The following is a 23795-nucleotide window of genomic DNA, read 5'->3' on the forward strand; positions in this document are numbered from 1 at the left end:
CAAATGAACCCAAGTTAGGTGAGTGTCAAAACACTTTTTTATATTTTAATATTCATTTAATATTTTAATTATCCTCAGATTGAGTGATGTGGGAATTTTTCCGGGCAATAATGAAATGCTTCTTCATGTTAGTATAATTTAATAAATGTAGTCTCATTATGCCACAGGGGATATTTATACATATAGTGCAATGTGAGAAATATATTATTGATTGTGTGGGATACTAACATTGATTATTAGATTTATTGTGAAGCATATGTTTACATAATATTGTACTTCAATTGAAATCTGACAAATCAAATACGCTTGAAGAATGTAGAGGTCACGCTTCAGAAAAGAATTTTGCTTTCAAGAAATATAGTTTGAAAAATGGTTTTACTTTTATACCGTAGTTGTGTTATAGGTACACAAAGTTGCGGTTTACGGTGAACTGACTAACCTTTACACGATTGTGACATATGCGACAGTACGTGAACGCAACATCAGGTCCATTCAGGAGTGCAAACGGTTCGAATGTAGTTTGCAGCCAAGAGAGCCGATTTCACTTCGCTGACGGCTTTTGTGGGTGTTTTTCGGAAAGTGTTTGATCCGGATTCTCTGTTTCCTACCCTGTAAAGGCCAGCAGGTATGACAACACGATCGTGATGGTGAATGTTATCGTCCAAGGCGACGCGAAGATTGTGGCTAACATTACAGTCATGGGGCTAGTTCCAGTTAGAATGGTCTCGGTATTGACCGATGAAGATCGTTTTGTTTTCTCCATCTAAATCACTTTTATTGTCAGCGATTCCTCTTAAAATACATCAGCAAGAAGATTGTGGAAATAGATAATAAGCATATGAAATGGGACGGAGGGTAGAACGTGTAAAACAGGAACTAGCTCTTAGCTAGCGTCAACGGTCTTGTGTGTTTTCCGTCAACATGTATTCAAGCCAGTGTGCAATTTACATAACATGGCAAGCTGTAAACAAACACTTTTAATCAAATAAATCGTACAATTGTTCGAAAAAATCCTGGCCAGAAGCAATATTATGCAAATCCTATAAAACCTCCACAACTTGCTCTGTTACGTCACTCATTGTTCACGACGAGTTCCAACTTTTACTTTCTGGCGTCGTCGTATTAAGTCATAAGGTATCTACAAACGTGGACATCGTTTTAATTTTTGGACATTTTTTCTTTAAATCCACGAGTGATCATTTGTTAACTGTGTTTTCTGCGTGTACTTTTTTTTTTTTTTTGCAATCATGTTGCAAGTGAAACATCATTTCCTACAAAATTGAACAGATATAATCACCAATAAATAAAATTTAAAAAACATTAAGAAGGCCACACTGGTGATAATGGTTTTATTCACCAAACAAAAGAGGGAGTGTCATGGCCTTTAAAAGAAACTTTTTACTGGGGCCACACCTACAAATGTTAGAGAAAGAAAAACAGCTCAATAAAAACGACTGTACTAAGATCTCATCACTGGTGTGAGATTTAAAAATATTAAATAAGGTGCTCCCAATTGCCTACATGGAGATTAAATTATTAAAAATAGTTAAGTGTGAGGGTACTTCACAATCACTTTTTATGTTTATTGTTCTGACTGACAGTTTACATGCAGTCCCTGGCATCCCATGATTAAGTGGGTCAGTTCCGTTATGAGAAGCAGCCGCTTTGAGTGGTCCACGTGACCCGCGTTGCACTCGCAGTCAATCTCGAACTAACCGCTGTCGCACGTTCCTCTGACCCATCGCAGTCGTCATGGCAGAGGCCCACCAGGCTGTGGCCTTCCAGTTCACCGTCACCCCAGAGGGCATCGATCTGCAGCTGTCCCATCAGGCCCTCACCGAGATCTACCGCTCGGGCCTCCGCTCCTGGAAGAAACGTATCATAAGACTCAAGGTATGTCTGGCAGGTCAGCACACCATCGGGATTAGCAATCAATCCGTCCTCTCCTCTCCCAAACAGAACAGCGTGATCACGGGAGTGTATCCCGCCAGCCCGTCCTCGTGGCTCTTTGTGGTCATTGCCATCCTGGCCACAATGTACACTCGCTCCGACCCTTCCATGGGACTCATAGCCAAGATACAGGAGCACCTGCCCGTCAGGTACTAGCGTCGATTTAGAAATAAAACCCCCGCCTTTCACCGAAGTCCTCTTAAACAGTTTGCCGTGTGTTCTTTTCAGCCAGTCCATGAGCAGCCAATGTCAGACGGTGGTTTCGGCAGTGCTCTTCAGCACGCTGCTGTGGCTCCTTCTCATCTTCACCATGCGCCTGTGCCTCAAGCAGCTCCTCTCCTACCACCGTTGGATATTCGAGCAGCACGGCAAAATGTCCACCACCACCAAAGTCTGGGTGGTCAGTCAGTGTAGTTTTGAAGTCCCTTTGTATTATCTTTTTTTTTTTTTTTTATGTGATAACCACGTGCTTGTGTCCATATGCCAGGCACTGGTGCGCATCTTCTCTGGCAGAAAGCCTCTGCTCTACAGTTACCAAGGCTCGCTGCCAAACCTGCCTGTGCCGACCATTAAGGACACGCTCAAGCGGGTGAGTTGCCATGTGACGTGCAGGAAATGATGGCTGTCTATAAATGGCTTTGTCATCATTTTATCGGAGCCACTTTTGTCATCCACCTTTACACATCTACACAATCTTCCCTCTTCAGTATTTGGAGTCCGTGCGTCCGCTGATGGATGACACCGAATACGAGCGGATGACCAAACTGGCCGGCGAATTTGAGAGCCGCCTTGGAAATCGCTTGCAGTGGTACCTCAAACTCAAATCCCTCTGGGCCTCCAACTACGTGAGTGTAACTTTGGAAGATGGCCTTCACAATGTATCCACTTTTAAGAATGTCTGCGTCGCTACATTGAAGATGACTCAGCGGGCAAGAGTTAAATAAATTAATAAATCTTTTGTGTTTTAGGTCAGCGACTGGTGGGAGGAATATGTTTATTTACGCGGAAGGAGTCCTATTATGGTCAACAGTAACTATTACGGAATGGTAGGTCCCCTTTTTTGGTGCCGATATATTTACTTCGATAAATATTGCCAGATTATTGACTTGCGGTTTGATGTGTGAATCTCCTGTCATTTCTCTTTTTCTAGGACTTCCTGTACGTGACCCCCACCCCCATCCAGGCAGCCAGAGCCGGCAACACCATCCACGCAATGTTCCTGTACCGCCGCAAGCTCAACAGAGAAGAGCTCAAACCTGTGAGTTGTGCCACTGTTGCTACGGCAACAAGCGTCGCGCCAGCAAAAACAGTCGTGGAAATCTTGCATCTTGTATCTTGTTTTTTTTTTTTTTGTAATCATATACATTCATCATCAATCTGTGGAGTTTTATTTATCTCCTTAATATTTTTTGTTTGTATTTTTTTGTTGTTACATTTTATGCAAAGACCCTCATGTTCTTATACCACGCTTGTGTGTGTGTGTGTGTGTGTGTGTGTCCCCCCCCCCCTTTTTTTTCTTTTTTTTTTTTTTTTTTTTACCCCCACTCTCTTTGCTTGACTACATGTCCCCCCCGCCCCTACCCACCTCTCAGAGTCGTATTCCCGGCACTGTCATTCCTGTGTGTGCGGCTCAGTGTGAGAGGATGTTCAACACCACACGCACTCCTGGAGAGGAGACGGGTAAAGAGACAGACATGGACGCACACAGACACACACACACAGACACGCACATATTGTGTCAACATCCCCTCAAAAGGTCCTTCGATGGAAAAAAAAAAAAAAGTTGTGTGTGTGAGTCCTGTCATCCCTCACCTGTCACCTTTCATCGCGTTGCGTTGCGCTCCGTCCGGGCCCGTGCCTTAACTAACGTCTGCTTTCTTATCTACCCACACGTCACCTTCTCTCATCTCTCCTCGGTTTCTTTTCCCTTTCCATCCTCTTGGCTTTTCTGTCCTTCTTCTTCCTCCCACTCAGTGGTTGTTGAGGTCCGCAGTTCCTTGCTGCTCCTATCAATTTGAGAGGATGTTTGACACATGTCGAATCCCTGGAAAGCTAACAGGTAGTGTTGAAACTTTTTTTTTCATCAAACCGGATTGTCCTCCATTTTCAACCAGCGTAGGAAAAGTGGATCATTTGGTATTCATTTGTCATTTGAAATCAAAAGTATTGCATCCGTTCACTCAGGCTCATTTGTCCGCTCCTTATTTCAACTGGGAACTTTCAGACAGCCCTTCAGATGATGCTGCGAGCGTAAATTAAATCACTTTGGCAAATGGCAGCTGTTCGTGCGGGATGCTCATTCACAAATAGCTGAAATCAAGCCAGCCGCGAGGAATGCGGACCTAAATAGATGGATACCAAAAAGGGCGCCGCGTTGCCAACTTCAACAAAACCGAATTGCCGAATAAACGTACACACAAGCAAGTCAAGATACTCGAGAATATGAATCAAATATTAAAATATTAATTTCCTCTTGAAGACACGGTGCAGCACTGGCAGGACAGCGACTACGTGGCCGTATACCATCGAGGACGCTACTTTCGGCTTAGGACGTACCAGGCGGGCAGACTGCTTTCCCCCAGGGAGATTGAATTCCAGATTCAGAAGATCCTTGATGACCCTTCCCCTCCCTGCACGGGAGAAGCCAAACTCGGCGCCCTGACCGCTGGCGATAGGTGAAAAGCAACAAGTTTTATTTTTAAAATTCAACAAAAGGCAAACTTTTTTTTTGAATGTGGCTTTTGTTTTTTAACGCAGAATTCCGTGGGCGCAAGCCAGGAGCAAGCACTTCAGCAGCGGCATCAACAAGCGCTCGCTGGACTGCATCGAAAAAGCCGCCTTCTTCGTGGCCCTCGACGACGACGAGCAGGGCATGACGGGAGATGACCCGTCGGGGAGTCTGGACCGCTACGCTAAGTGCCTGTTGCACGGCAAATGCTACGACAGGTAGTTTAAGCATTGATGACTTCACTGTAGACTATTTTTTTCATCCATCGTATTTGTCATGCAGGTGGTTCGATAAGTCTTTCTCGGTGGTCTTCTTCAAGAACGGTAAAACCGGTATCAACGCCGAGCACTCGTGGGCCGACGCGCCGGTGATCGCTCATCTGTGGGAGGTGAGACGCGACTAAGAGCCGCTCGCGTGCTAATGGATCTGAACCACAGTTTTTAAAAATACGTTGTTTTTTTTTTTGTCAGTACGTTGTGGCCACCGACTGTTTCCAGCTAGGTTACAACAGCGAAGGTCACTGTAAAGGCGATGTGGACCCTTCACTAGCAGAACCTCTAAAGCTCACGTGGAAAATACCTCCAGAGGTTAGTGGGACAATTTTTCAGACCAAGCGAACGTTGATCCCTGCGTGTTGACACGTCTACGCTTTTCTCACAGTGCGAGGATCAGATCTCTCAGTCCCTGGCGGTGGCCCAAGCCCTGGCTGACGACATCGACTTCCACGTGATATCTTTCCGGGACTTCGGCAAGGGAAAGATCAAGAAATGTCGAGTCAGTCCGGACGCCTTCATCCAGGTGGCTCTTCAGTTGGCCTACTTCAGGGTGAGGAACGCCTGCGGGACTTTGGAATTTTAGCTGCCGTCCACGTGTTACAAACGCATTTTTATTGTGACCTTACAGAATCGCCAAACGTTTTGCCTGACCTATGAGGCCTCCATGACCCGTCTGTTCAGGGAAGGCAGGACCGAGACAGTTCGCTCCTGCACCAATGAGAGCAGTGCCTTTGTCAAAGCGCTCGAGGGCGGAGAGGTGAGATTGTCCACTTTGTGGCTAGAAGGCACGAATTCCTAGCATGGGGCTAAATCACATACGTGCGTGTCATCAGTATTTTTGATTTAGCAAGTCATTTAATCAAGCTCAGTAACAGCATTTTTTTTTAAACACAAAATCACTACTTTTGACTTTATTACTCAGTATATAGTCCCCTGGCGCCCTCTTGTGGCAACAGTAGGCAACATTTTCCAGTGCATGTCAATGACTTTCAGTTTTTGTAACAAACGGAAAACGTTATGTTTGACCACCAGCTCAACTCTAAAGTTAATCTGGTCTTTTTTTTTTTAACATAACCAAAAAACTGCTCCCCCCCCCCCCCCCCCTCCCACCAGTCAGCAGACGTATGCAGGCGTCTGTTCCGCACAGCATCCGAAAAGCACCAGAACCTTTACCGCATGGCGATGACCGGCGCCGGCATCGACAGACACCTCTTTTGCCTCTACATCGTGTCCCAGTACCTCGGAGTCGAGTCGCCTTTCTTGAAAGAGGTCTTTTTTTTTATCATTACATCATTGCAATGAGTCTCCTCAGTCGCACAGCTCCGAAAGATCCTGTGGTTCCTTTTAGGTCTTGTCCGAGCCCTGGAGACTGTCCACCAGTCAGACATCCATCCAGCAGGTGGAGCTGTTTGACCTCGTGAACCACCCAGAGTACATTTCCTGCGGTGGAGGCTTTGGTCCGGTAAGTTGTAGAGATAATGATTGTGCATTTTCGTTTCAAGATATAAATTATCCATTTGTCTTTTCAGGTGGCCGATGACGGTTACGGGGTGTCGTACTACATTGTGGGAGAGAGCCTGATTAACTTCCACATCTCCTGCAAGCACTCCTGTCCCGACACCGTGAGTTTCATGACTTCTCATGAGAATCCACACTTTTAAAGTCCGCAATCCAAATTGCATTTTGTGTATTCTTCCAAGGGCGCCCATAAGTTTGGTGCTCAGATCAAAAAAGCCTTGCACGACCTGCTGGAGCTGATGACCCCAGGCCAAAAAGAGCCCATCAAAAGCGAGGAGAGGGCACCCGAGGTCAAGAAGAACCTGTAGGCGCTTCCTCGGTGCGGAGAAAAGGGATCCACGAAGGGAAGATGTTTTGAGTTACTGATGGAGGGAAGTCTGGGCATGTTCTCATGTTTCGGAGAAGCCACTAAACGAAGCAGCCAGCTCAGGAGACAGCTCAGTTGAGGAAAATCAGTATAAAATCAGTGAGCTGATGTTATGACCACATAGATTTCATATTTGTCAGGGTTGTTGACAGAATAACTTGTCATTCAGTTCCACTAGCGAGTAATACTCTTTGTTTTAAAATTCTATTTATCTCAACTATAAGCTTTTACTTTGTATAAGGGCATGTTTATGTTTTGATACCGTTGAATGAGTATTTGCGCCGCTGCCTGGACAACACACACACACACACGTGGTCATTAACACACAACCAGTATGACAACCTGAAACATTCCTTCGCTTAAACATTTTGCCTTGCACTACAGTCAAATGTTGTGGTTCTTTGTTTTGTGCCAAAGGTTTTTGTCTTTCAAATGCATGCCGGGCATTTGAAATGATGGCTAAGCACGTTCACTCCAAGTATCAATGTTTTGGGATTTTTTTTTTTTTTTAATCTCTCTTGTCCTTGATAAGCACCATAACAATGCAACATCTATTTTTAAACTTGTGTAGGTCGGACGTGGTTACGCGAAACATGGAGATTGATTTGTTTCCTTTTCAGGCTCACTGTTATATTGCTTTTATTTGAATTTTTAATGCAATATTGCAAGATAACATAAAGACGTTCTTTAAGAAATAAGTGCTTGTCATGTGCTGTTTTTGTTGACATGTTTTTCCTCCAACGAAATCTCAACTGCAACGCTGATCTCGAGATTGATACGTTTAAACGGAAAACAATTGTTTCTTTTGTTCTGAGCTGCCACCACCTGTCTGTTTTTGTCTTCTCATTTCAGCTGTGAGCTCAGCAAAGAGGCGCTCGCTCTCGAGCCGCTCTGCCAGACTTGGGCTTCAGCTCCCAAAAGCCGCCAATAATCCGTTTGCTCATTTTTATTCTGCGTCCCCTCCTTGTCACCCCCCGCCGGAGCCTTTTATAAACGAGCCGGTGCCCCACAAAGTCTGCTCATTACGCCTCAACGTCCATCTGACACCAAACTGGTAAGTACATTGCTCCAGATTTTATGCATCAATGCATTTATTTTAATAATTACCTGATTAAACAAAAATCTGCAAAAAATACCAAGTAACAGTTGAGTAACTATTATTATTTTTGTATATAATTCTTTTTAATGCATATAATTTTTTTCCCGTTTTTATCTTTAAGTGTTTTCTGTTGGGCTGTAACGGATTAATGAAATTTCCATTTATTTCAGTAGGGAAAGATGATTTGGGATGGTGGTCAGGAAATAAATAATAAAAATATATAATAAATAAACTCCTCACAACTGTATGTACTTGAGGAATACCGTGACCAATCCCGTTGACCTTTTGCCATGTTTATTCCCATCGCCGTGGTCTGAATGTACTTCATGGTTAGCCAAAGCTCTCAACGATGCGAAACCTTCATCCATCATGTTGATGCCTTCGTTGGGATATGTCCCTGTTATTAATCGTTTAGGTGACCACTAGTAAGCGACAAAAAGAGTCCATTATTTTTCTTGCTGCTTATGATGACATACATCGATAAATCACTGAAGTGACCAGTATAAAAATCTTTTGTGTTCACCCTAAAAGGTTCCCCTCAGGTCAACCCCGATGCAAGCCGATTCAACGGTAATAGGAGAGCTGGTTGGTGTTAATAGTCGCCGGCTGACTGGTTCTAAGCCTTCCGCCGAGCAGGCGTCCTTTGGAGTAAATCAAATTAAAACAAGAATGATCAGCCGTGTAATACCTCGGCCTTATCCCGGCTGACCATGATTCAGCCGCGGCTTTGCCGTATTGTCTTTCATCAAAGGTGGAGAGTCATGTCATATGTTATTCGGTGTATTGCAGAAACTTTTTATTAATTGGTTTTGAACTATTCGAGCCAATTAGTGAAATGTATTATATACCGTACAGAGGAAATAAAAGTCTACACACCCCCTGTTTGAAAGTATAGGCGGAAATGTTTTTGATATCACAAAAACGATATATTTTCTTGTGTTTTAGTATTACAATGTCTGATGTAGAAGATCATGGGTGAGTAAATGATTTTTTTCCTGTTTACCAAATATGAGATTTAACTTTTTAACACGTGATTTATTTATCCGATCTAGCGTGCACCAGGAAGGTAAGGATAAAATTTTTTTATTTATAATTTATTTGATCCCATTTTGACCTCTTTTTCCTCCACAGAAGAAGATGAGCAAGGAGAAGGAGGTAAGCAAGTATGTGAGGATTCTTTTGCCAATGTTTGCTTTTTGGTGCTTTTCAATTTTAATCTTCTGCTGTTTTGTTGAAGGAGAACGGCCCAAGCACAAGTGAGTATTTTGTGTCACCTTCGCTCTGTAAATTAAGATATATTTTAATTTTATCGCTTAGTAATTTATTGGACAATCATATTTCTTCTGTTTGTTTGTTTTACAGGCCGTTGGCCACACAGCTCGCTCCCCCAAAGATCCCAGAGGGCGAAAGAGTTGACTTCGATGTAAGTTTTTTTTTTTTTTTTACAGTATTTTTTTTATTTTGATTTTTTGTTTTTGTGGTTTGCCATCAGGATATCCACCGAAAGCGAATGGAGAAAGACCTTCTGGAGCTTCAAACTCTGATTGATGTCCATTTTGAGCAGAGGAAAAAAGAAGAGGAAGAGCTCATCGGGCTGAAATCGAGGATTGTAATATTTTTTTTTTAAATACAGAATACACAATTAAAATCCCAGATTCATAACTTTGTGTTCCAGGAGAGTCGCCGGGCAGAAAGAGCCGAGCAGCAGCGCGTGAGGGCGGCAAAAGAACGTGACAGACAGTCCAGGATTGCTGTAAGTAGCCAGCTTCAGTTTTCGATATCGTTGCCATCTCAAAAAGTCGTAGCCATGAAATGTAACTATGGCATCTCCAGGAGGAGAGGCAGAGAAAGGAGGATGAGGAGGCCAAGAAGAGAGCAGAAGATGAGGCTAAGAAGAAGAAAGTGCTTTCCAACATGGGGGCTCACTTTGGAGGATTCCTGGCCAAGGTTGGAATTTGGACAAATTGCGGTTGATGTTACTGACAACTCGCTGGGTGCAGGTGGAGCAGAAGAGGGGCAAAAAGCAAACGGCGAGGGAGATCAAGAAGCAGACGCTGTCGGAGAGGAAGCAGCCGCTGGCCATTGAAGACCTGAGAGAGGACGCACTCAGGTTACTTTGGATAGTTGCCATTTTAATACTTTTTGATGAGTCACATGGACAATAATTTTTCAATGCAATTGTCTTTTAGACAAAAAGCCGGCGAGATGTGGGAATGCATCTACCAGCTGGAGTCGGAGAAATTTGAGCTGGCGGAGAAAATGAAGCGGCAAAAGTATGAGGTGAGTCCAAAATTGCAAGATGGTGCATTTTAAAACTCAGATTTATTATTATTATTTATTTTTTTTTTTGCAGATCACCGTGCTTCTGAACAGAATTCAGCATGCTCAAAAATTGTGAGTCGATGACACAAAGCAGTGTGGGTGCGACCGGTGGCGATATACTCAAAGATCTTTTCTTGTCTTGGAGCAGCAAAAAGGGTCACGGTAAGGCCAAGTTTGGAGGACGCTGGAAGTAAGTCGACACTCAAGTGACAAAAAAACGAAGTTGGTGATGATCTTCTGGGAAGAATTTTGCAGTGTCACATCACATAAATAAATTGCTGTGTTGCACGCAAAACTTGCGGTTGAATTTTTTTAATAATTAATCATCCGGCCAGATTAATCAAGCAATATTAGCGTGTTGCGACATAAAATAATGACAATTATTGTAAGCATCATAGTCATGATATTTTTCCAAAATTAATTATCACTGTGTACAAACAGTGTCACTTGTCCTTCGGTTGAAAAAAAACATGAAGGTCATCACTCTTTGCCTCCGAAGATGGTTGGAATCCGGCTTCCAGACACAAGCTGGACACTCGTTGGGCAAAACCAGCTTCTTGCTCTTTATTTAGGTCCAAAATGTACCTGAGGGAGCAAAAGCAACATTAATGAAAAGGATGCTAAACATCCCCCTCTGTTGTTACCATGGTAACGAGCCTTGATGAGATTCCATTTTTAAAAAACAAACTCACTTGGCCAACTCCACGATGAGCACAGCGTCTGGTGCTGCAATCTGCCGGATATTCGGGCCCAAATGGTGCGCGCAGCTTAACAGAAGAGGCCACAAAAAGTTTTTACTTTTACTCCCTACAACAAAAAACATTCTAAATATAATTATATTATTTCTATCACCTAGCTGAGAAGTGGATGATGTCATAAAAATTGGCAAATTTGCATTTTTCCGCCATCTTCCCAAGGGAATCCAAAGGCAGGAAATTAACGGAGACCCCTTTAGGACGGATTAAATCTGAAAAAGGAATCACAAATCCCAAAGTCAGCACATTGACTTTTCAATCTCCAATACTCCGCTTACCTCTGACTGCGACGGAGTTATGCTCGATATTTGTGAGTGGGTCCTGCTCCTCTGTGCTTGAGGGAGGAGTAACCAGCCGTTCTTGTCTCCTGTACATCAATCGGAATATTTCCAGCATATTTGCAAACGAAATATCCTGTGCTGTCTGCAGATAAAAACACAATAAGTTTTTTTTTACGCATTTGCACTTCTACTTGATCTCATGTACCTTCATATGTTGGCCGTTCTGCGTCTTGAGCAAGCTCTGGTCTTCGGTCTCGATGCCGAAGGCCAGGTAAGGACTGGACGCGATGTCCCCCCAGTAGCCCCTCAGGGCCACTCTGTCCCCTCTCTGGTTGAACACACGAAATGACAGCAAGGTGGGGTTGCTAATTTGGTAGACGCCTTCCCTCAGTTCAAAGGCCAGGCCGCTCTCCCTCCAGCGCACGTACTGATGCTTGTTGATGACGCCACACTGTGGCGAGAGTAGAAATAGACACAGCTAAAAGATTTATACATGTGTGTTGGGATTTTTTTTTTTATTACCCCCTTCTCATGTAGCTTCATATTTAAGTCCCAGTCAAAGCAGCCTTTCTTGGCGTCGTAACGTGTCCCGAGGTGCTGCCTGACTCGGTAATCCCACGCCTTGGAAATGGAGACTGGAGCAGTAGAAGAAGACTGCATCCAGGATTTAAAAATCCTGGCCAGCTCGTCACGCTCCTTAAACTGGACGCGTTTGAAAAAGTGAGTTTTTTTGCAAACGGGATGTTTTGCAATCGCTCAAGCACCTTTAGAAGAGACGTATTGAGGCAGGGGTGAACGTCTGAATCGGGGATGTCACTGACGTGGAGCAGAAGCTGCGACGCAGCACGTTTCACCGTCTCGTTCGTTTGACTGCGGATCACGCTGTTGCCAAACACTTCCAGGAACGTCTCTGACTTCTCTAAGAAGGTGAAAAGGCCGCGTTAAATGGCGCGTTTGGGTAAGGTGCAGAAAGACACCCCTACCGTTAAGTCCCATCATTTCCTGGGGAGTCAACGCGATGTAAAGCAGCAACATCTGTCTGGCAACCACCTCCATGCTGTTTTCAAACAGCCATACCTAGAATGAAGCAGAAACATGTTTACTCATCATTCCCTCCCTCCCTCCCTTTCGGGTCTGAAGATGTGAGGCTCACATTGAGGACATCCTCATCCCTCAGACCAGACAAGGTCTTCAGAATATGTCTCGGATCTCCGCTGCCGACCAGTAAAACGTTGACTTCCCCTTCATGTCTCACGGGGCCTGGTCAGATGAAAGAGACTGCAAATGTTCAGATTTGGACAAATGTATTGGGACACCTGGTCGATATATTAATATATTGGCATTTTTTCTTGTCCCAATACTTTTGTCTTCATAATATACAGTGTTTGAAAAGTACTACAATTATTATCAAATGATTGTATTCATTTGCTGTAAATAGTTAATTTATTTACTATTGTATATCATGAAACAAGTATTTTACTATTTATAAGAAATTTTATTTATTTTACTTTATTATTCTTTATTTTTAATTAAAGATGATAAACAAAGATCTAAAACTTATCGGTATGGCCTTTTACTTTTTTTTTTGTGGTGGGGCTCAGCCTCTAAAATATATTTAATTGATTTTATTTACTTTTTAAAAATCATTCAAACTCGCCAGGTTTAATTTTCACATTCTCGCGAGAGTTGATCGCAACACTTGTGGGCCAGCACGTTCTCGTGAGAGTTGGTCGCAGGTGATTTTGTATGTATGAACTTGTACTTCGAACAGTTTAATGCGGTCAGTATTCCTCGTAAATAAAACATGTTATGCGAGAGAGAGGGGGAAAAAGACAAGATACCGATAAAGATATTTGTAAAAAATAAAAAATAAAGGTCAAGTGTTTTTAAAGTTGCTGCTAGCATACCTGTACTGAGAAGGTCTCGAGCTGGACTGAAGCCCCACCAGTTGATGCAGCCCGCGCCTTCTGACGGCCGTCCGGCGGTCATGGTGTCTCGGGAAAACTTCAGCGGAGTTCCGTGGACGCCAAACTAACAATCGTGAGTGTGTTGGACCGAGTTTATTGCACAAGTTAGCCTACAAGCTAGCAACTCGTGTTGAGCTATCGTTGCCTGGCAACCGTTTGTTTGTGTTTTATACGCATGCGCAGTCTGCTAACATATGTAAATATGTTTAAATGTGTTTTTGCCCTTTCTACGTGATTATTTCAACGCGACATTGCGTCTTTTATAAGTCAAGGTTTCCACAAAGTATGTTTATTGTTACTGATTTTAAAATAAAATGACAATTAGATTCTTAATTGCCATTGCACACTGCACAACGTATCTGCATAAAGTATCTGTTTATTTCAAATAGAATAGAGGATAGAATTTTCCACAAAAGTCAAATTGTATACAAAGACATGCACATTAATATGAGCAATAGCATACATACAGCACATTTACATTTGTTTTTACTTGATTGGCATACAGGTCTACATGAAGGTCTTATTTCACAAAGGAAAAGAATTCTAAAAAAAATACTCTTACACAAAAATTGGCTTGTAAAAAGAAATACCAACACTGCATTTAATATTGATTAAATTTTGCAATCAAAACATGCAAGGGAAGACACACACCCCAAAAAAAAAAAAACAGCGAGTACCCTTCAGCGAGGTTTGGCTTTGAGCGCCGAGTCGACTTCCTCTTCTGGCAACAGCGTGTGCCACTGAGCTACCGGACGTCTAGGATTGGCCAACATGTCTGACCAGTGGCGGAGGCCTACACCCGTGGCTCCATAACCCATGAAGGTCTTTCCGATGGGATCGTTGCTGCCCAGTTTATCATAGTCGTACACCGTGATGACCACCTGCACTTTCTGAATCAGGCAAATATTTCCATTTATTAATTCCAAAAATCCAATATATGCACAAAATAAATAAATACTCATTTGTAGCCACAAATTCATCCGCGGGCTTACCTGTATCTGTTCAAAGGGGACTTCGAAGCTGAAACTCTCATTAAAGTAAGGATTAAGTGTGTTTTTCTTGACTGTTGTCTTCTTCTTCTTGATACGTTTTCCATTTTGCTGCAGGACAATCTTCACGAATGGATCTTGAGAAGATAGAAAAGAGGCAAATGACAACAGGTAGGTAATCCCTTGTATTTTTGTGGGCCACCATTCTGGTGATCTACTTTCCTTAATCCTTGAATAAATATATATATTTTTACTTTTATGCAATGACACTCTGACGTCACAAATTTACCCGATAAGCCCCCGACATCCATTTTCTTCAGATTCTTTGCCTCCATGATATTCACTGTCAGTTTCCCAGCGGTCGGGACGTATCTCAAAGAGATGCAGACGTCACCCAATTTCTCCTGTCGAGAAGAATACGCTCATAGTTACGTTTTCCTAAAACCAAAATGAAGGCACGTGGGAATGAACGAGACTCTACCTCTTCCTTTTCCACGCTCTCCAAGTCCCTCCACTGTTGCATGGGTTGGCCCAAATCGACGCTGTTCATCGGGATCTTGATATCGCCGATCATGTCATGCTTGGAGAAACGATCGAAATCAAAGACCTGAAGCACCAATGTCTTTCCGCCCAACTCTGCGTAGGGGATCTAGAGAGAAGCAAATGACAATGAGGCACTTGAAAACAAGTTCATCCAACTAGTCCTCCTTACCTTGAAGAAGAAAGTCTCGTTAAAAACCGGACACAAATTCTTGCGCTGAACCTTGGTTTCATACTTCTTTTTTTTGTCCGGCAACAGGAAGACTTTGACGTAAGGGTCTGAGGTGCCCCCCATGTCCATAGCAGCCAGATCCTGAGCCTGAAGGATTCCCACGATGAGCTTGGTGGGAAAGAGAACAACCCTCAGGTTAAGGAATTGATTTGAATTATTTCTTTGTGTCGCAGGAGAGCCACCTGGGAATCTGTGAAGTTGTAGTCCAGCGAGAACTCCAGTTTGCCCAACTTTTCCTGCTCTTTCTCCTCTTCCTCACCTTCCTTCTTCACCTCGCCCTCCTACAAGGACATCATCATCATCATCACAGTGAGTAGTCTTTCACCCTTAAGGGGTGCTGCAAGGTTTTGTAGTTAGTCTGGATTTACCTTATCTCCAGTCTCGCCTTCGCCTTCCTTTGCCTTCCTGCGGCGCCCTGTCTTCCTCTCTCTCACTTTCTTGGGCTTTTTCTTCTTTCCAAAGCATTTTTTGAAAACGCAAAAGATGAAGCACGCCACCAACACTAGTACCACCAGCACGATGGCGCCTACCGCCCACATGGGAACTGCGATAAGATTAAAAAAAAAAAATTAGCGATAGATTTCTGATGTTCATGATTCGTTTGCTATAGCTCACTGGGTAGCCGCTCAAGTTCATTCATGAACTTGTCCTTCATGTGGTTGTAATCGTGGCCGGGGTGATGCTCGGTGTGGTCATGGTGTTCCGCGCCGTGGTGCTCGTGGTGAACTTCCTCCTTGGCCTCCTCAGATTCCTTCTCGGGCATCTCGGCGGCCCTGCGGACCCGAAATCCACCGTTCCTCAGCAGCCTCATGTCAGCTGCCAAAATATAGCACAGCTGCGTATGTACACTGGTGTAATCCCCACGTCGGTCTGTTGGAGTGTAGAACATCTCTAAGCCAGAAGCTCGACATGGCTGACCCTAATCCCTCTGTTTGCCCACCCCCCTCCAACCCCACCCTCACACGTTTTCCCTCCAACGTCTCCACCTAGTTTTCCCTGCTTTTGTGCTCCTCGGCTTGTGGATTTAACTTTACAGAATTAATCCTGAAAGCTTAGATGAAAAGTTAGCTTCCTTCGTCATGCTCAATTCGGATGCAAGATTCATTTAACGTTATTATTGTCAATGTAGCTGGAACAACTTTGATACATATTCTGGATCTCACTAGATTGCGTACCTAATAAAGTGTCCCGTTAGTGTCTTCCCTGGTTGATGACAATCTCAACTCACCTTTTTAATCATAACGTAAACATATTCTGACTTTATCTTTTTAGAGTCATATTTTTTTTTCTCCATCAGTGTGATATATCAAACAGTTCAGATTACGTAAATTGAATTTTCAAACCACTTGATTGCATCATCTGAATAGTACCACGGTTTCTTAGCCATCTTTTAGATGAATTAAAACAAAATTAATTTTACCTGATCGTTTTTATTCCTCTGACGGCACCCCAAAAGTTCCGTTTTGTGCTGGAAGCCTTCACACGCGCATCATTCCCTCGACACGACTGGCAGCCTCCCTGTGCCCGTGTCCATCAAAGCTAAAGCCCTGGCAAATCACTCGAGCAGTGTTGGAACTTAATCTCCCCCCCTCCCCTCCACCACTTCCCCCCCCCCATCACTACTTCCACTCATCATATTAAAATGCTGACCACACATCTGTTGTTTTACGTCCAATTGAAAAGGTCTCGGCTTTTTGGATTGTAACCACCACACATGCGGAACAATTGTTTTTCTCACAAGGTGTCAAAAAGTGACATCGTTGCGTTCATCCATTAGTGACCATAGCGCACCCAAGCTTTCGCTAATCCCCTCAGGGTAGCTTTGCAACCGAGTCGACATGGCGTCCATCTAAACTCTTGAATTTGGTGGAAGGCTTGGGTCCGTGCATTTTTTAGGGCGTGTGTGTGTCCCTGCACGACGAGATTACACTATGCGGCTGTGAAGCAAGGGCGACGTCCTTCTTATCTTTGCCCTAACATGACATTTTGTCGGATTTTTTTCAAACAGACCTTGTGTGCTTCGAGCCCAATGTCCAACTGTTATCTTTACTGTTTTCTATATGTTGGTGCTGACCTGGTATATTATTCTATTTCTGTACACAGAGTTCTTGGCATAAGACAATGTTGACAAAAATGAGGTGCTGGCATAGTTGGAGTTTATTCGGAGTTTGACCAATAGGAATGTAGAAAATGTGATAGTAGGAAAATGTTACTTGGGAGCACCATAGTGATTGTTTGGAGGTATTCTTGGCTACTTGGCATCTGCACTACAACCATAAAAATGTAGCCGTCTTGACAGAACATATGCAGCAAACGGAGGTTGATTCTTGCTTTTTTTTTTTTTTTTTTACAAGGTGTGCTTGTCAAAGAGGTATTCTCCCATGAAGCCGTTGCTTTCAGATTTCATGATGCGTTTCAGGCTGCCCACGTGATCGCCCAACTTTTTGATGGTGTCGTGGCTCTCGGTGAGGAAGTTCTGCTCGAGGAAGTCGCAAAACTACACGGAAAAAAAACAAAACAAAGAGGCTTTGAGCCAACAATCCCAATTTTAGTTTACCGTTAAACACGTGTATTTAAATTAATCACAATTTGGCCTTCGGAAAGCCTATTTAGCTTTATGCTAACAAACAATGCAAAACCCCATAGAACGGCTAACTTACATGGGGGTCACGATTGGCGTCAGCCTTGCGGTGTGCTTCCAGAATACACGTGTTCATGGCCTTCTGGTAGTCCAGGGAGAAAGACATTGCATCCAGACCACCTTTCCAATCCTCCCTTGTTGGTTTCTGCAGAATACATTACTTTAATAAACATCACTGGGGTGGGTTTACATGACAACAAAATAGAAACTTACAGCAATAGTCTGCAGCAAAATGCGACCCCCTCTCATGTTCTGATAACCGAGCAGCTTCTCGGCATGTTCTTGTTCCTTTCCAGAGAGCTCCAAGAAAAAGCTGGCAAATTTATTCAGGGCAACGTCATCCCTCTCAAAGTACATGCCCTATAGAAGACAACAGTTTTACAATCTACACCCATCTCAAAAAAAATAAAATAAAAAAAATATAGGGCTATTTAGTTTTGGGGTAAAATACACGGATCAACCTAATAATACACGAGAACTTTTCCAGAATAATTTGATTTAATGCAAAATGGAGTTATTATAGATGACACAAAGTACTGACTCTATAAACAATAGGACATGTGCATTTAAACATTAAGACGAGGTCAAAGTTCACCAGCAAAAACATACCATGCAGGTTCTCCACGAAATTTCACTGACGTGCATTTAAAAGTTTAGACAAAGTTCACCTGCAAAAGGTTGTCGTGCATTTGACCCCAAAAATGTCATCCTAAAGCCGAATGTCCCTCGATTTTTGTAATAGAATATAATTACCAGAGAAAGATAAGTGTAGGACGCGTTTAGTTTTAAGTTGACGAGTTTGTTGATGTCGGCCTCACACTCAGCGTGGAGGTTTTGCCTTACGACAGACTGCATTTCCTAAAAAATAAAAAAACAAAACAATATTTGCAAAAATGTTAAGGTGACTCCAGCAGTAAAAATGTTAAGCACGCTCACCAACAACTTTTTCCTCCCTTTTTTTTAGCCTTGCGTCTTTCCGTGTGACACGTTCGCCTTTGGGTTCTTGAATGCAACTGCTACTCTCCCTTTTACACAAGAACACAAAAGAAAAAGCAAAAAAAAAAGACCAGCTAGCATTGGCTAATTCGCTTAGTGTGCTTATGTGTCAGTCTCTACTGCCACCTGTCGTATTGGGGGCTCATTACAACTTGGTAATCAACCGAGCAATAGAAGGCCAAAAAGCCGCAATATCTGTTGCATTATCTAAACATTTTAAAAATTAGTCAAGTAAATAATATGAATAATAAATTGTCAGATTTTTTTTTAGTTTATGTAATCGAATAGACGGTTAATATATTTATTGTACTTAATTGTATACCAAAATATCTGTAAAAATAATTTGACCTGATATGTTTTATTTTCTCAAATGATTGAGTAGTTTATTATAATTAATTATCTACGGTATTTAAAAAGTTGCTATTAATATCTAATGTACTGAGTTATTTGTTTGTTTACATTGTTCCCATAGAGTTTTTCTGTACGTAGATAAAATCAAAAGGCTCAAAAGAATTCATGTGAAGTAGCTCTTGAATGTTTTACCTGTAATGTGTAAACGTCATGAGTGTACAATTCTCACACCTTTATTTCCTCAATGCGACCGATAAATCTGCAAAGCGTATCAAGACTGATGATTTTGACGTGTGTATTGCGTTCATAAGGAAGTTACAGGCAGGGCAAAGGTCTTTGTGCTTGTAAAAAAGGGACAGAAGTGAAGCCAGATGAGGGCTCGATGAAGAACGAAGTCGACACTGCTGTCATGTAGTCAATTCTGGTCAAGTTTTTGACTTGGAGGAAATGGCGGCGTTTATTAAGCATTTAAGCTGTGACTACTTGTTGCTGTTCGTTGCCTTGAATCTGCTTTGGGTAAGGTTCTCTTCCACCTTGGTAAAGTAATATATTTGGGAGGAAGGATTCAAAATGTAAATCATCATTTTCATCTGCCTTAAATAAATAGCAAGTTCTTTTCTGTTTTCAGGGCACCTCAAACTCAATTGAAACATCAACAGCGAGCAGTGCAAAAGTCACGACGCTTTTTCCTCCCACCTTGCCAAGTAAGGATTACCTTCTGTTCCTCACGTGTGAAATTTAACCTATTCCCCTGACTTGACCTCTTTTTGTCTCGTTAGCTCCTGAAAATGTTGCCGACGTGACGGCGCAGGACCAAAACAAAACCAGTATCACACTCAAGTGGGATAAGGTGGACAATATCTCCAAATACTTCTTGTTATATGATCTCCATGGCAACGCGAAGGAGGAGAGAGTGGACCCTTCCCCGGATCAGATGTATGTCACACATGTGGTCGCTTTCCTCTCTGCTGGAAGGAAATATCATTTCCGGATCATCACCGAGTACTTGGGAGTAAACAGCTCTGGATTTGTATTTTCTGCTCTCACAGGTAGGTAACAAAATATTAGGACTTCCTGCCACTGTTCAAGTATTCACACTAGACTCCTTTTCAGCCCCTGAAGATGTTGAACATGTGGATGTGGTAACTCAAAGCGAAAGCAGCATTACTCTGTCCTGGAGCAAAGTCGGCAATACCACAACGTACATCCTGCATTACGGTAACCACAGCACTCACATCCGGGGGGTCGATCCAAAATCCACGGTGACGTACAAGGTCTCGTCACTCGCCGCCGGGACGAAATACAACTTCACTCTCTTCGCCGTGTTTGGGAACGTTACCAGCGCCGGGTTCACCTTTGATGACGCCACGGGTACGTAGCGTGCTAGCATGCGACTATCTCACCTTTGCTGCTTCAAATTATGTTTTGTTGTCTTCAGTGCCCTCAATGGTGACAACAGTCCACGTGACTGAACGTTCTGACACCAGCGTGACTCTGATGTGGGAGATAACGAAGCTGAACTGGAGCTACTTGCTTCGCATTGATGGAAAAAACATCACCGTGACTCCAAACGGATCGTCAAACGTGTCCCGCTCGTTTACATTGCGACCTGGTTCCGAGTATCGATTCACTCTGGTTACCTTGTTCTTCGGGCTGGCCAGCACCGCTTATAAAGGATTCGTTGTGACAGGTATTGAAAAAAAAGCATCTTTGTGCTTGCAGTCTTTAATAAATTATTTTCTCCGCAGCCATAAACTGCACCAATGTGAGCTGGCAGGTCACGACCTCGTCGATCCAAGGGACGGTCGTGGGTTCGTTCACAAACGCAACAGCCTCCAATGGGTCTTCCTCTCATGTGAGTCCGGAAGGTCATCACGTGACCTTTCGTGACCTTTATCCGGGCGCCACCTACGAGGTGTCGCTGGAATACCGAAAGAATTCCGCTCACTTTTTGCAATGTCAGCTCAAACTGACAACCGGTGAGTATCAACCTAATCTGGTTCGGCGCCAAAGCGGATATTTTACATTATTATGTTTCCACTTCTCGTTTAGTTCCACCTGATTTAACCGCTCAGTGTGAGTATCGGAAATCCGGCTACTCTGTTTTCATCGTTTGGGATAAGCCGGACGGTTTGTGGACAGCCGTGGAGGTGAACGTGAGCGGACAAACGCACAGAGTCCAAGGTATGAAAGAACGACATATCGAAATCGGCGGATTCCAACCGGCGAGAACGTACGCGGTGTCTCTGGCCTCACTGTCGGGGAACGTCAGGAAGTCCAAAGCGTACGTTTTTCAGTGTCCCACTGACCCTCGCGGTAAGTTGATGTGCTGCGGCGTGCTTACAGGATTGCGCCATCTGGCTAACTAAAACATATTTGCAAATATTTTTTAGGAGTTATTGCTGGGTCGGTCATTTCTGTCTTGCTTTTTGGGGCCCTGGTGGGTTTGGCCATTTTTGTTTTGACAAAAAGACGAACGAGCACCAGGTAGGCGCTGCACATCATACTGAGAACTTCTCGTTGCTTGTGAGTAATATTTGCTTTTTTTTTTATTAGGGAGAAAAGGTCATCATCAGTTGGAGGCGGCACAGTTTCTACTAAACCATCCAAGCAAAATTTTTTTTTTTCTGGGCCGCAAAACTGCAGGTAAATAACCTACAAGATACAAAACAAAAAAGTGGCCATGTTGTTTAAAATCTAAGCAACATTTTAATATACAATACAGTGGTGCTTTAAAAAATGAGTGACCCAAAGTTTTCCAAATATATATATTTTTTGCTTTATAGCAGCAGTGACAGAAATATTTTGAAGAGGTTTTATTTATTCTCTCTTTTTCAGTTTATTGTCAAACTAACATTGTGTATTTAAAGCAACCACTTTAGTCTGCTAGCTTCAGGCTAATGCTAACAGAGGCAGTTGATTAAGAGATGTCAGTTCACCCTTATCATCAAACATGAGCTCACGGACGGAAAGGCAATGATGTCATTGCATCACCTCAAAGCCCCTCCCCACCCCTATCTGTCCATTCATATTGCTCTGATACCACCAAAGCCAAAAAAGGGGTGGTGGGGATCGCGGCGATCATTTCATGAAGCGGCGGCTTTATTTGAGACATTGATGCATGGGATCGGTTTACTCGTATGTCATAAACAGTAAGTTGAAATCCTTCTGTTCTAGTTCCAGAGATGTTCCTCTTGCAGAGTTCCCCGACCACTTCTCCAAATTGAGCATGGACAACAACAGAGGCTTCAGTGAAGAATATGAGGTCCTCCTAAATGATTATTTTTTAATGGTTTTATTTTGTCTGAGCGAGCTTCCAACCTTCTCACTCCAGGGCCTCGCTGTTATCGGCCTGGAGCACACTCAGAATGCCGCTCTGGTGCCTGAGAACATGGAAAAGAATCGCTTCACCAACGTCCTGCCGTGTAAGTGCGTGAAAAGTTTGTCCACTCTGCCCCGCTGCTTTAACTTGGTTCTCACCCGGGATAGATGATTGGAGCCGAGTGAAACTCCAAACTACAAACGGGAACTCGGACTACATCAATGCCTCATACATGCCAGTAGGTGGTGCTATTAATTGATAACAATCAATACGATCAAATGATCTTACGATAGTATCTAAGCCTATTTGACCTCGACAGGGTTACAACAGCAGCCGAGAATACATCGCCACGCAGGGTCCTCTCCCCTCCACGGTCGGCGACTTCTGGAGGATGATTTGGGAGCTGAGAGTCAACGCCATCGTCATGGTAACCAACTGCACCGAAGGAAGACGGGTATGTGCTAAATGGTCACAGATGAACCTTTTTAATAAGCGGATATTGAGAAGCAATTGTGTCTAATACACATTGTCCTTTTTTTTTTTTCAGATTAAATGTGAACATTACTGGCCTGCACATAACGAGACTTGCCTTCATCAAGGGCTGATGATCACCACGGCATCCGAACAGCAAGAAACCAATTGGACGTTGAGGGAATTCCGAGTGAAAAATGTATGATTGAGCTTCTCAAAATGTGCATGTTACGCCAACCAGCATCTGATTGTGATGTTTTATAGAAAAGCAGCACAGAAGAGAGGACAGTGAAGCATTTCCACTTCACCGCCTGGCCCGACCATGGAGTCCCTCAGTGTACGGATGTCCTGATCCAGTTCAGGGGGCTCATTAGGCGCCACATGGAAACAAATGGGAGCAGAACCCCGACTGTGGTTCACTGCAGGTATGACGCTTTAAAAAACACATGACACCCACATCTGAAAAAAGAGGAACCGTTGTGCAATAAAGATAACTAGATCTGTTAGAATGGATGACACATGGAATGATATTTCTCTTTTAGTGCCGGAGTGGGCAGGACGGGGACCATTATTGCCTTAGATGTTCTGCTTCAGCAGCTGCACAGAGATAAGGAAGTTGGCATCAACACCTTCGTACACAACATGAGACAGCGACGGCCGCACATGGTGCAGACTGAGGTAACGGTCCTCGTGTTATTCTGGTTCCCAAAATAATTCTGGTCTCTTTCCAGTCCCAGTATGTTTTCCTGCACCGGTGCATCATGGACTGTCTGGAGTCTCAAGGAGGTACTGGTGAAAGCATATACCAGAATGCGGATCTAATTTATGCAAACGCCACAGCACTACGGGAGTTTAGCAAAACAGCAGTTTGAATCAGAACGGCACTCCAGAGGTAATCTGATGACTCACAATTTAATTCAACTTGTGCTTTGTTTATAACTAATATAAAAGACTTTAACTATATAATTTACTCTAGATTTTATTTGATCCA

At 43.3% G+C, this 23795-nt stretch overlaps 6 protein-coding genes across 14 annotated transcripts; 3 read left to right on the plus strand and 3 right to left on the minus strand.

Moving 5' to 3' along the window:
- The first annotated feature begins 455 nt into the window (after positions 1 to 455).
- Positions 456 to 7536, plus strand: LOC125990909 (carnitine O-palmitoyltransferase 1, liver isoform-like). 3 transcript variants are annotated; one of them, XM_049758277.2, is made up of 19 exons: positions 456 to 625; positions 1748 to 1893; positions 1960 to 2099; positions 2179 to 2350; positions 2438 to 2539; positions 2658 to 2795; positions 2919 to 2996; positions 3101 to 3208; positions 3543 to 3630; positions 4430 to 4625; positions 4708 to 4896; positions 4961 to 5066; positions 5149 to 5265; positions 5339 to 5503; positions 5582 to 5710; positions 6067 to 6222; positions 6302 to 6415; positions 6483 to 6575; positions 6654 to 7536. In XM_049758277.2, the coding sequence occupies exons 2-19, from the start codon at positions 1753 to 1755 to the stop codon at positions 6777 to 6779; spliced, it is 2358 nt and encodes a 785-aa protein (XP_049614234.1). In that variant the 5' UTR covers positions 456 to 625; positions 1748 to 1752; the 3' UTR covers positions 6780 to 7536. The 3 variants fall into 3 exon arrangements, with proteins under 3 accessions (XP_049614234.1, XP_049614235.1, XP_049614233.1); XM_049758278.2 differs by lacking the exon at positions 3543 to 3630 and adding an exon at positions 3925 to 4009; XM_049758276.2 differs by having other exon boundaries at positions 2179 to 2539.
- Positions 7537 to 7687: 151 nt separating this feature from the next.
- LOC125990934 (troponin T, slow skeletal muscle) lies at positions 7688 to 10554 on the plus strand. Of its 5 annotated transcripts, none has more exons than XM_049758350.1 (13): positions 7688 to 7892; positions 8883 to 8912; positions 8990 to 9003; positions 9069 to 9092; positions 9175 to 9193; positions 9300 to 9360; positions 9430 to 9546; positions 9613 to 9690; positions 9771 to 9884; positions 9938 to 10047; positions 10127 to 10217; positions 10291 to 10331; positions 10405 to 10554. In XM_049758350.1, the coding sequence occupies exons 2-13, from the start codon at positions 8890 to 8892 to the stop codon at positions 10451 to 10453; spliced, it is 741 nt and encodes a 246-aa protein (XP_049614307.1). In that variant the 5' UTR covers positions 7688 to 7892; positions 8883 to 8889; the 3' UTR covers positions 10454 to 10554. The 5 variants fall into 5 exon arrangements, with proteins under 5 accessions (XP_049614307.1, XP_049614305.2, XP_049614306.1 ...); XM_049758348.2 differs by having other exon boundaries at positions 10408 to 10554; XM_049758349.1 differs by having other exon boundaries at positions 8883 to 9003.
- Positions 10241 to 13489, minus strand: LOC125990920 (dynein axonemal assembly factor 3-like). The gene is made up of 10 exons (XM_049758314.2): positions 13203 to 13489; positions 12449 to 12555; positions 12279 to 12372; positions 12060 to 12214; positions 11818 to 11997; positions 11501 to 11746; positions 11293 to 11437; positions 11112 to 11226; positions 10952 to 11026; positions 10241 to 10844 (listed from the first exon to the last, which is right to left on the minus strand). The coding sequence occupies exons 1-10, from the start codon at positions 13282 to 13284 to the stop codon at positions 10703 to 10705; spliced, it is 1341 nt and encodes a 446-aa protein (XP_049614271.1). The 5' UTR covers positions 13285 to 13489; the 3' UTR covers positions 10241 to 10702.
- Positions 13490 to 13620: 131 nt separating this feature from the next.
- On the minus strand, positions 13621 to 16607 carry syt5b (synaptotagmin Vb). 3 transcript variants are annotated; one of them, XM_049758315.1, is made up of 9 exons: positions 16444 to 16607; positions 15639 to 15839; positions 15392 to 15567; positions 15206 to 15304; positions 14964 to 15131; positions 14733 to 14900; positions 14541 to 14655; positions 14255 to 14388; positions 13621 to 14152 (listed from the first exon to the last, which is right to left on the minus strand). In XM_049758315.1, the coding sequence occupies exons 2-9, from the start codon at positions 15832 to 15834 to the stop codon at positions 13943 to 13945; spliced, it is 1266 nt and encodes a 421-aa protein (XP_049614272.1). In that variant the 5' UTR covers positions 15835 to 15839; positions 16444 to 16607; the 3' UTR covers positions 13621 to 13942. The 3 variants fall into 3 exon arrangements, with proteins under 3 accessions (XP_049614272.1, XP_049614274.1, XP_049614273.1); XM_049758317.2 differs by having other exon boundaries at positions 15639 to 15796; positions 16444 to 16585; XM_049758316.1 differs by lacking the exon at positions 16444 to 16607 and having other exon boundaries at positions 15639 to 15860.
- Positions 16608 to 17162: 555 nt separating this feature from the next.
- zgc:56095 (Ferritin, lower subunit-like) lies at positions 17163 to 18771 on the minus strand. The gene is made up of 5 exons (XM_049758356.2): positions 18601 to 18771; positions 18418 to 18522; positions 17878 to 18024; positions 17684 to 17809; positions 17163 to 17520 (listed from the first exon to the last, which is right to left on the minus strand). Exons 2-5 carry the CDS (start codon positions 18517 to 18519, stop codon positions 17371 to 17373), a joined length of 525 nt encoding a protein of 174 aa, XP_049614313.1. The 5' UTR covers positions 18520 to 18522; positions 18601 to 18771; the 3' UTR covers positions 17163 to 17370.
- Positions 18772 to 19360: 589 nt separating this feature from the next.
- On the plus strand, positions 19361 to 23770 carry LOC125990908 (receptor-type tyrosine-protein phosphatase H). Its single transcript, XM_049758275.2, has 17 exons — positions 19361 to 19527; positions 19640 to 19715; positions 19791 to 20060; positions 20125 to 20382; positions 20450 to 20701; positions 20760 to 20990; positions 21064 to 21327; positions 21405 to 21498; positions 21568 to 21657; positions 22189 to 22276; positions 22346 to 22436; positions 22501 to 22571; positions 22653 to 22787; positions 22881 to 23003; positions 23069 to 23229; positions 23347 to 23482; positions 23536 to 23770. Exons 1-17 carry the CDS (start codon positions 19459 to 19461, stop codon positions 23674 to 23676), a joined length of 2550 nt encoding a protein of 849 aa, XP_049614232.1. The 5' UTR covers positions 19361 to 19458; the 3' UTR covers positions 23677 to 23770.
- Positions 23771 to 23795: the final 25 nt, after the last annotated feature.

Source organism: Syngnathus scovelli, chromosome 21, assembly GCF_024217435.2.
Source record: "Syngnathus scovelli strain Florida chromosome 21, RoL_Ssco_1.2, whole genome shotgun sequence".
Lineage (NCBI taxonomy): Eukaryota > Metazoa > Chordata > Actinopteri > Syngnathiformes > Syngnathidae > Syngnathus > Syngnathus scovelli.

What these genes read in the sequence shown, in the direction of transcription:
- LOC125990909 (XM_049758276.2), top strand. Translation starts at nt 1,753, where the DNA reads ATGGCAGAGGCCCACCAGGCTGTGGCCTTCCAGTTCACCGTCACCCCA. An exon ending in TGATCGCTCATCTGTGGGAG is followed by an intron (nt 5,067 to 5,148) that starts GTGAGACGCGAC and finishes TTTTTTTGTCAG; the next exon opens with TACGTTGTGGCCACCGACTG. An exon ending in AGTCGCCTTTCTTGAAAGAG is followed by an intron (nt 6,223 to 6,301) that starts GTCTTTTTTTTT and finishes GGTTCCTTTTAG; the next exon opens with GTCTTGTCCGAGCCCTGGAG.
- LOC125990934 (XM_049758349.1), top strand. Translation starts at nt 8,946, where the DNA reads ATGAGATTTAACTTTTTAACACGTGATTTATTTATCCGATCTAGCGTG. An exon ending in TCGGGCTGAAATCGAGGATT is followed by an intron (nt 9,547 to 9,612) that starts GTAATATTTTTT and finishes TTTGTGTTCCAG; the next exon opens with GAGAGTCGCCGGGCAGAAAG. An exon ending in TGAAGCGGCAAAAGTATGAG is followed by an intron (nt 10,218 to 10,290) that starts GTGAGTCCAAAA and finishes TTTTTTTTGCAG; the next exon opens with ATCACCGTGCTTCTGAACAG.
- LOC125990920 (XM_049758314.2), bottom strand. Translation starts at nt 13,284, where the DNA reads ATGACCGCCGGACGGCCGTCAGAAGGCGCGGGCTGCATCAACTGGTGG. An exon ending in TCGAGACCTTCTCAGTACAG is followed by an intron (nt 12,556 to 13,202) that starts GTATGCTAGCAG and finishes TCATCTGACCAG; the next exon opens with GCCCCGTGAGACATGAAGGG. An exon ending in TCAATACGTCTCTTCTAAAG is followed by an intron (nt 11,998 to 12,059) that starts GTGCTTGAGCGA and finishes AAACGCGTCCAG; the next exon opens with TTTAAGGAGCGTGACGAGCT.
- syt5b (XM_049758315.1), bottom strand. Translation starts at nt 15,834, where the DNA reads ATGAGGCTGCTGAGGAACGGTGGATTTCGGGTCCGCAGGGCCGCCGAG. An exon ending in ACGAGACTTTCTTCTTCAAG is followed by an intron (nt 14,901 to 14,963) that starts GTAAGGAGGACT and finishes GCTTCTCTCTAG; the next exon opens with ATCCCCTACGCAGAGTTGGG. An exon ending in GGATGTCGGGGGCTTATCGG is followed by an intron (nt 14,389 to 14,540) that starts GTAAATTTGTGA and finishes TATCTTCTCAAG; the next exon opens with ATCCATTCGTGAAGATTGTC.
- zgc:56095 (XM_049758356.2), bottom strand. Translation starts at nt 18,519, where the DNA reads ATGCAGTCTGTCGTAAGGCAAAACCTCCACGCTGAGTGTGAGGCCGAC. An exon ending in TTTTGCTGCAGACTATTGCT is followed by an intron (nt 17,810 to 17,877) that starts GTAAGTTTCTAT and finishes TGTATTCTGCAG; the next exon opens with AAACCAACAAGGGAGGATTG. An exon ending in ACGCCAATCGTGACCCCCAT is followed by an intron (nt 17,521 to 17,683) that starts GTAAGTTAGCCG and finishes TTTTCCGTGTAG; the next exon opens with TTTTGCGACTTCCTCGAGCA.
- LOC125990908 (XM_049758275.2), top strand. Translation starts at nt 19,459, where the DNA reads ATGGCGGCGTTTATTAAGCATTTAAGCTGTGACTACTTGTTGCTGTTC. An exon ending in TTGCCTTGAATCTGCTTTGG is followed by an intron (nt 19,528 to 19,639) that starts GTAAGGTTCTCT and finishes TTCTGTTTTCAG; the next exon opens with GGCACCTCAAACTCAATTGA. An exon ending in TAAAGGATTCGTTGTGACAG is followed by an intron (nt 20,702 to 20,759) that starts GTATTGAAAAAA and finishes TTTTCTCCGCAG; the next exon opens with CCATAAACTGCACCAATGTG.